Source organism: Pundamilia nyererei, unplaced genomic scaffold (assembly GCF_000239375.1).
Source record: "Pundamilia nyererei isolate P.nyererei 1_Seehausen unplaced genomic scaffold, PunNye1.0 scaffold00064, whole genome shotgun sequence".
Taxonomy (NCBI): Eukaryota; Metazoa; Chordata; class Actinopteri; order Cichliformes; family Cichlidae; genus Pundamilia; species Pundamilia nyererei.
Genome location: NW_005187465.1, coordinates 2,781,319 through 2,790,879, shown reverse-complemented (window position 1 = coordinate 2,790,879; position 9,561 = coordinate 2,781,319). Strand labels below are relative to the sequence as shown.

The 9,561-nt window shown below is 39.6% G+C and overlaps 1 protein-coding gene across 4 annotated transcripts in view; it reads right to left on the bottom strand.

Annotated features, from left to right (window-relative positions):
- Positions 1–498: 498 nt before the first annotated feature.
- gria3a (glutamate receptor, ionotropic, AMPA 3a) overlaps positions 499–9,561 on the bottom strand; it is a 74,493-nt gene continuing 65,430 nt past the window's right edge. For 3 of the 4 annotated variants that reach the window (XM_005735582.1, XM_005735584.1, XM_005735583.1), the window contains 3 exons: positions 5,362–5,476; positions 4,010–4,258; positions 499–1,989 (listed from right to left, as the gene is read on the bottom strand). In XM_005735582.1, coding sequence (XP_005735639.1) covers positions 4,013–4,258; positions 5,362–5,476 — 361 coding nt within the window. In that variant the 3' untranslated portion in view covers positions 499–1,989; positions 4,010–4,012. Of the gene's footprint in view, positions 1,990–4,009; positions 4,259–5,361; positions 5,477–9,561 lie in introns of those variants that run through there. The other variant, XM_005735586.1, reaches the window with a different exon arrangement.

The window sequence follows — 9,561 nt, the reverse complement described above, 5'->3', positions numbered from 1 at the left end:
CAAAAGAGCTGGACTGAAATATCAGTGGCAACAGATCTGATGGAGTGACGAATTACTTTTGTATTGTCTGACAGTATACAGTGCCTAAATAAAGTTGTATTGAATGCTTCAAATTCTGAATATATACAGAAGAGGTCAGGAGAAACGTGCAACAGTGACTACAGCCATTTGTAACACGTGGCGGAAGCTTTGATGTGGTTTATGCTGCATTTTAGTCAGTGGTGTTGAGGATCTTGTCAAAAATGATGCAATACCATCTGGAAAGTGCAGAAGAGAATTGGGGCAACTGGGGGAAAAAACTGAAAAAAGACATGCCCAATTTTGTCTTTTAGCAGTGGCCGTAACCCTATTCCACAGTATTGACACACATATGTGTGCATGTTTCAATAAACTGCTGCACCTACTTGCCATTTTCCAACACTAAAACAAATAAGATTTTTTTTTGTAGTGTAATCTGAAGGATTCAAAAGATAAAAGTCACACGTAAATATAAACCTGCTTTTATTAAGGAAATGTAATAAAATCCTTTGTACATGACCCCTCCACAGAGGTTCACTGTGTCCATACATGCAACTCTCATGGTTGAGGTACTGTTACAAATGAACTGGAAAAACTAAACCAAATCAGATGTCATTAACAGACACTAACTAAACCAGGGTCAATTTCGATCTGCAGTTTGTTTAGAACTATTACCAAATTCACATGCACTTTTTTCTGGGGAATAAAAGGATGAGAAAGTCTGATATACTAAACAAATGTAGGCATACATTGTTTGTAGTGGTTGTAGGTTCTTTTCCCCCCCCCCCACTATTCAGTATATAAAAATTTCACTTATACAAACAGACAAATGTTTCATTCGTTGCTCTTCCCTCAATGTACAGTTTCACCCCTCTGCATAATGCATAGACACAGAAAGCTTTTCACGACCAAAGAAGCTATGGTGTGTTATCATTTACCAACAAAAAAGAGATGTTGAGAATCACAGCTGCAGATACTGCGCTTACATGAGAACAGCTTCTAAAGTGTGTACAAAGTGTAAACCATAAGCTCAGTTAAACCATTTGAATGTTCGGTTTACATAAAAAGGGGTCACCTTCCTAGCCTCTAAAGTATTTATGAATCTTTTGATTTCAACAATATGGCATTAAGTGATCAAACACGGGCCTCATTTCAATAAAAGAATCGTTTCTTTTCAAAGAGTGGCAGCTGAAAGAAATGCACAAAGTCGATTCAAAACAAGCATCTAAAACAGATTCAGTCGTATGTGACGTCCAGCTGGCTTTGAAAATGACACCACCTAAGCTGTTTAAGATGACCACTAATTTCACATTATTGATATTTTCCGAGTAAAAACCTGGATTCACTATTGTCAGTTAAATTGATCTTAACCCTAGTGTTCAATGCTTGTCCTAGATATTCTGATACACTGAAAAAAAGCCTTATAGTAAAACAAGAAAATGACTTTACTTCACTAAATATAACATTTATCCAACTTAAGAGTTCACCACAAAAATATGTCTGTAAAGGATTCAAATGACTAAATAAGTAATCCAGGATTTTGATTTCAAATCATGGCTTTTTTTTTCTTTCTTCTTCTTCTTTAAAATAGAAAACAACTGAAATTACAACAGTTTGTTTGTCATTTGAAACAATGTTTTGCCCTACTTCCACAGATTTTTTTTATTTATTTATTTTTTATTTTCAAGTGAATTAAATTTTTAAATTGCATTGCCATGATGCAGAAATGCTCCATAAGGCACTACGAGAGGCAAATCCCATGTTTCCAGAAGCAAAAGTCCTGTTGCAACATTGCCCTCTGTTAGTGTGATGGGTTCATAACCCAAAATGAGCACTTGTTGACTTGTAGGCTTGTGTCCAAGTTGGTGACAAAGAAGGCCGTTGCCTCCAGGACGCCAACCACGGAGTGTCGGGGTCACACAGAGTGGCAGTTTCCATCCAGGATCACCGGCGGGAATCGAAACAATTCACCTGTGTGAAGCCAAAAGATGTGCAAAAGAGAGTCAAATGAAAAACTGCCGTGTGTGGGTATTTCATTTCAGCTTATTTGATTCAAAAGCCAAGATTCCCCTGCTGCTTCACAAAAGTGAGTTAACTACAGAAAATTATTACTTCAGGCTCATCAGATCTGAGGGCATCAAACCAGCTGCAGTAGGTTAGGTAAACTTGATAAAATGTTCAATTTACTTTAGATACTAAGCTTGGTAATCAACAATCAGCTACAGATTAGAGTCAAGCAGAGTGAAATATTATGAAAAGAAAGGTGAGACTGAATTGAATGTGTGTTAAAGACAGACTGTATATAAAGGAGGGATGCAGCTAATCAGCAGCAGTGTTGGGATGTTTCTTAAAAAGCTGCTGAATTACTCATTACTCGTTACTTTTCTTAAAAGTAATGCAGTATGCTACCTAAGTACCACCTTGAAAGTAATTCATTACACTACCCGTTACATGTAAAATGACCTGAATCTTACTTTCAAAATTACCACTTAACAATATAAACCTACACTGCCACACCAACACAAATCTCTACTCCTATGAAGACACACATACGTCCATCCATCCATGTCCTTCTGCTTATCAAAGGCCGGGTCACGGGTGCAGCAGCCTAAGCAGAGAAGCCCAGACCTCCGTCTCCCCAGCCACCTCCTCCAGCTTGTCCAGGGGAACACCAAGGCGTTCCCAGGCCAGCCGAGAGATATAATCTCTCCAGCGTGGGTCTGCTCCAGGGCCTCCTCCCGGTGGTACATGCCCGCAACACCTTACCCAGGAGGCGCTCAGGAGGCATCCTTATCAGATGCCTGAACCACCTCAACTGGCTCCTTTCGATGTGGAGGAGGGGAGTACTCTGAGCCCCTCCCGGATGGCTGAACTTCTCACCCTATCTCTAAGGGAGAGGCCAGCCACCCTTCGGAAGAAGCTCATTTCTGCCACTTTTAGTCGGCACCCACAGCTCGTGACCATAGGTGAGGATGGGGACATAGATCGACCGGTACATCGAAAGCTTCCCTGTTACACTCAGCACAACTTCACCACAATGGACCGGTACAGCGTCCACATCACTGCAGCCGCTGCACCAATCCATCTGTCGATCTCCCGCTCCCTTCTCCCGTCACTCGTGAACAAGACCCCGAGATACTTAAACTCCTCCACTTGGGGCAGGAGCTCATCCCTGACTTGGAGTGGGCACTCCGTCCTTTTTTGGACCGAGGACCATGGCCTCAGATTTGGAGGTGCTGTTTTTCATTCCCACTGCTTCACACTCGGCTGCGAACCGTTCCAGTCCGAGCTGGAAGCCATTACCCGATGAAGCCAACAGAACCACATCATCCACAAAAAGCAGAGATGAGATTCTGAGACCAACCAAGGGAAAGCTTTCCGCCACTTGGCTACGCCGAGAAATTCTGTCCATAAAAACTACGATCAGAATTGGCGACAAAGGGCAGCCCTGGCGGAGCCCAAACAACGACACGCATACGATTTTATTTTATTTTTTACAAGCCGACAACACAAAACGAATATGAAAACCAGCCCAAAAAGACACATTGTTTCCACTGTAGAAACAAACAGTAGGTAGAAACGGCCGTTACAAGCCTGACTGCTCATCACTGCTGCACCTGCTGAAGTTCAGGCTCTGGCTGCTGAGTGGGGTTAACATGTACTCAGCTTTAATATCACTGACAGACGAAACTGAGGAACACGGCAGACTCACACACTCCATTTTGACTTTGCTTTGCAGGAGCATTCACCCCCTGCTGGCCACTAATGTAAGTTTAGGAAGATTCACTTTTCAGACTTGGAAGCGTCCATCTTTTATATACAGTCTATGGTTCAAAAGGTTTCCAACTTCTTATTTTTCAAAAAAAACCCCAAAAAAACCTCGAAGCAAGTTTAAAAGTTGAGAATCATCTGAAGACAAAACTTTAACATTTCACTTATATGTGACTTCAGTACATTTCTAAACAGGTTACGGTCACAGTAAAAGACATACCCTTTAGATTTTCACACTCTCTGTCCCATAGACGTTGTAGCCTTCACGGTACGTGGCAAAATTCTGGGTGTTTGCAGGAGGGGCCGGCTTAAAGTTTTGGGCATTCTTTGCCAGCTTCAGTCTTTTGGTTTCTTGCCGTGACTTATAGCAGAACTCTATCAAAGCCACGGTCATAGCCAGGCCAAGCCCTCCAACTAGAATATAGAAGACTCCTGCCACGTTGCTCAGGCTTAGTGCACTTGTCTTGTCCTGGGGAAGGTAAAGACCTCCGTTAAGACTTCTTTTAACTGGCACTTTGAGGCTGACCTCATACACACTAACATAAAAACCTACACTATATTTGCACCCTGCTGCGCTATGACTACACAGAAACTGTGAGGAGGCTGCTAAATCTGTCTACAAATCCCTCTGAGGTATGGCTACCTAAAAATGAGAAAAGTTGGAGCAACTTAAATCTGTCTAGGTTCTAGTCTCAAGTTATTTGTGCTCTAAGTGGCTGTGAAGGTGAATGTAGAGAGACTTGCTATCTTTTGCCTGTTTTATGGTCTCTTTACGAGGCCACGTCTAGCGGAAGGCGGTCGTGGTCGTACAGGTCTACAATCCTCAGATCACTATCATAGCTGTTAAACTTAGCCTCAAAAACACTGCATATGTAACAATCAAGGTGGCAAGCTGTAAAGGTGAATTGAACCATTTTGCTGCTATTAAAAAAAGCCTAATATTGAAATTCATTTGTATGTGAGTTTTAACATATATTGTATAGTTCTAAAAAAAAAAAAAAAGGTAAATTCTGCTTTTTTCTTGACCTAAAAAGTACTTCTAGGATATAAATCTCTTAATTTTAATACATTTTTAACAAAACGTTCCTTACTCTGACACTCCATCTTTGAGACATGACTATTCAATACCATTTGACCACTTTAGAGCTCAGATGGTATTTAAAGGTCAGTTTGGACTTTGTCAGAATAAGGATGCCTTTGGGAAATCCAGAGAAACTATTTCACATACCAATGAATAAGATCAGCAATAAACTACAAGTCTGGGTGAAAAACAGCAGTATAATGGTTTCAATTCAAAACTTTATGGTATGAATTTTAAAAAAAAACGTGTGTGTTCTCATGCAAAAAAAATTTAATTTTTTTTTTTAAAAATTGAGAATTCTCCTCAAACAAAGAAGTTAATGTAATGAGCTGTGTTCAAAGTGTAGGTGTGTGTTGCACTGCGGTATGTGTAGGGCAAACCTAGTTTTGAATGTTTTCCATGTGTTGTTGTGTGCTTTCGATGTTTGCGTATGAACATTTAGATCAAAATGCATTTTAGCAATCAGTGTAAAAAGACCTGCAGCGACTGACCTTACTTCCAGAGTCCTTGGTTCCACATTCACCCTTATCGTACCACCATTTGTTTTTCAGCTTGTCTAAGATGCCTTGTTCACTGAGTTTCAATACTGCAAGGTTTACAGGAGTTCTTCACGTGGGAAATAACATAAATAACATTGTATTATGTTATTTTATGTTATTCAACTTTTTTAAAAACTACTTTATACTGTACAAAGCGATAGAGTAGGGTCCTGGCCAACATATCACAGATAGCAAGCAACACTGCAGTATATAGATAAAAATATGACTTTCATGATCCATGGCTAACCTAGCATGCCAGACCCCACCTATATCGCTTTGAGTAATCGGCACACACTGATCACAAGAAGAAGAAAAAAAAGATTTAAACTTGCAGAATAAAGCAGCTGCTGCATAGCTTTCAGGGAATGAAAGAAAACAGAGGCAGTAATTGCTGAGGGCACATTATTATCTTTTTGTTGTTGTTGTTGCTATGGGCAGCCTTTTTGAAGTTCAGCAAGGTGGATCTAACAGGAACCCTTTCCTGACTAACAGCAGTCCAATTCTATAAACAGCTATTAGGAGGCTAATGTCTCACAAAATCACCCCCTTTTAACTCAGAGTGACCAATCACATGAGAGGAAATTATAGAGGGATCATGAAACGATCTTGATTTATTTGTTTGCTTTGAGACTCGCTGACTCCAAAGGTCAGAGTCGTGATTTGCAGGGATTTTTTGTGGAAGACATTATGCTGCATTTCCTCGACTGCTAGATTTCCAGGCTTGTTTCCTTTCAGAAAATAAAGATCAGTGTATGCAATCCATCATCATCATCCAATATATTGCTCTCACCACTGTATGTGTGCGTGTGTGTTTTCCCTCTTGTCAAATACGGCTTGTGTTTTGCAATAATACATAAAAAATAAATGAATATTAAAAGAACAAAAGGGCAGGGGGCAAGGGATCTGTAGTCCTGATCTCCAAGAAGAGCACTTTGAAGGGCAAAGTTGAGACTAGTTTGTTTGAGCGTTGAACACTACAGAGACAAACAGCAGACGCTAGACGCATGATTATAAATGCAATCGAGTCAGAGCCAATTTAACGTCGGCAGTTAGGCAGAGTTTAATATTTTCCTCTGAAGCAGAATAATCAGGAATCATCCTAACATTTATATTTATAATTGTATTATCTAGAAGAAGCTTTACAGACACTATGAGGATGAACAACAAACCAAAGAAATCAACTTAAGAGCAGGCACAACTGCTACCAACTTAAATGATTTTCATCATAACTGTTTAAGGGCACCTCATTCTGCACAATACGAACACACTTTTTATGAAGCAACATCTAGTGGTTTGTATGTTGATTTTCTGGCTGTATTTATTCTCCACTTTGGTGCACTAAGAGAGGCCACAGCAGAGGTTACAGTGGTAAATGTAATTAGCATAACCCGGCGAGCTGGTTAGGATAATGACTGGTTGTTATTGGCTAACATCTACCCTGCCTCGTGGCATTCTGGGTAGAATGATCTACTCCACTGAGCTGCTTAAAAAAAATCTGTTTGTTATAAATTATGAACATGATTTTTCATCCAGTAGGGGGAAAACATCACAAGGTGGACTGCAACAGCCTGCTGCTGGTCATCACATAAAGAGGTTCAAGCTCACCACCAGGTGGTGACCATGTGCTTTTAAACAACAGCCACTGCCCAGACTCACAGTTTAGAAATGCAAATGTATTTTCTGAATCTTTCCTATATGAATAAACCTAAACACAAAACGGATGCATCCATATCCAGCCTCTGCACAGAAGCACATTATTGAAGCAGCTGGAGGCACAGGCTTTTTTGGGCTATTTTATTGTGCTTGGGTTTGTAAATAGTTTGCCCCAGAGACACACAGTTGGCTGCATTGTGGTGTGTACTGCTAAATAACTCAACCTGTCATTTACTGTCAGAGAGACAAACACTGGGAGCTGTCCCAAACCTCTGAAGTAATAGCATTTCACGGCTCGCTCCACTGAGAGCGAACCCTAAACAGTTAAAAAGGGTGATCTATCAAACTGATTCACATTAAAGCAAACAGAGATCCAAATGGTCCAAATTAAACCGAAAGCCAAAAATACATCGCTGCCAGCAGTACTCACTGGGTTTAGTAATATGCTATAAAGGAAAATATGAGCAGCACTGCAGAATTAGGTACTTATATTTTAAACAGATATTATTTTTATATTAATTTTTTTTTTTATACAAACATTTATATTGTCAACAGTTTCACTAATTCAATTGAATGGTGACCCATTTTATACACTATGTCACAAATGTGTTTCAGCAGATTTCCGATCATTATGTTTACAGACCAGCTTCCTGTTATGGGAGCCTGCAGAAAGTGAGGATCGAAGGACACACTGATATCTGCTTGAAGCTATTAGAACTGTGCATTATATACCATTTCACCACTTTCTGCCAGTTATCTCCCTTATTTGTATTTATAATTCTTAATACAAAAGATTGTGCAGCCCACCTACATACTTGACAGCTTTCAACTCTCTGATTTGCTTAAATGTTAAAAAATGCGACAGTACTGTTACATGTCTTAATCGTTCAACAGCTGGCATGCTATAAATACTCAAAAATGTTATTTTAACGTGAAAAAAACAAAAACCCAATATGGTTCATTGTTATAGTCCACAGATGCCTGTTTTTATCTCACTTTTGATTGCCTAATTATTTAAAAGGGAAATTAATGATGCATCCGCTGTCAATTAGATTTCATTGAAATCTGTGATTATTAGGCATAATTTCCTCCAGGAATCTTAACAAATGTATGTGTAAACAGCCTAAATCTGTCTGCAGAGCCACATGTGAAATCTGTAGCTGACTTATGAAATAGGATTTTCATTGGATCAGTCCTTAAAAGAAGTATAAGCCCAACCCCCGTGACAAAGTGCGGGACTGAAAAAGAATATAACGAACACCTGTACAGGCTGTTGCAATGGAATACAACATCTTACATTTGTGAAGCTAAATAATTAATCTCCAGCGTCAGTGTGCCTCCATCAAAGAGGTGTGGGTTCACCTCTTTTGCTTATGCTTGGTTCTGTGCTAAGACATGTGGAATTTAAAATTTCACAAGTTTTAGTGCTTTGTAGGCTTTGATACAAATTTGCACAGGTGATTCTTTTACTGTGTGGTTTAAGTGACCTCACAACTTTACCTTTCACACTCTCTGCAGGACAGGAATACAGAAAAGAGGGGAAAACATTCAAGACAGCAAAGAAGAACATAAAAAACTCATGCAAAATCACTCAATACCAAAATAACCCACAGGAACAAATATAAAAGGTTTAAATTAGTTCAGCTTCACTGAATAAATTTAGAATATCTCAGAGTAGAAAAACATGAAAACATTTTAAAATATATGTGATATGTAGTCTATACATATACATGTATGTGCTGAATTTCATTTGAGGACTCCCAGTGATAACAGCAGTGGTCTTCACATACAATATATCTCCATATTATTGCTGAATTGCCAACACTGGTGTTTCTGAAAGTGAAACAAGGACAAAGAAATGTGGCAGTCCGGAGTGATACTGTTGCACTGATCAGCTGCTCTCTTTCTAACCGGACATAAAGGGACAGAGGACAGTTGCCAGTGAGAGGAGACGGTTTCTTTGCGTTACCCCCTCTGGCAATATCCATATCCTGCTCACTCAGGAATGGGACGACCAGAGTCAGTAACAGGAAAGTTCGTCCTGTCTCTTCTCTCATAATATGTCAAGTGTACTGTGGTCATGATGCAAGCTGAAGAGCAGAGGCAGAGATGGATCCAGAGTCTAGATCCTGGTGTCTAAAACAAAAGATCAGGGGCCTCATTTATGGAAAGTTTGTACAACTGATTTGATTAAGGGGGGAAATATATATATATATGTCATCAGTGTCAATATTTGAAAGACACTGATGTGCAAAGAAAGGTTGCAGCTCCTCTGCAAAGTTTGAAGTGATGTAAGTTAGTATGCGCGTGCACACAGTATGAAAAAGCAAGACATGCTTTACAGTAATAATTAGCTAATGTCCTCTATTATCATTTCTCTTTTTTGTTTTAACTTAACAGAGAAAGTGAGACTACATAACCTTTCAAAGACAGTGTAATGAGCTTTGAATTACATCTAGTGTGAGTTTTATCATGTCATTGGCGTAACTTTGTGCTGAA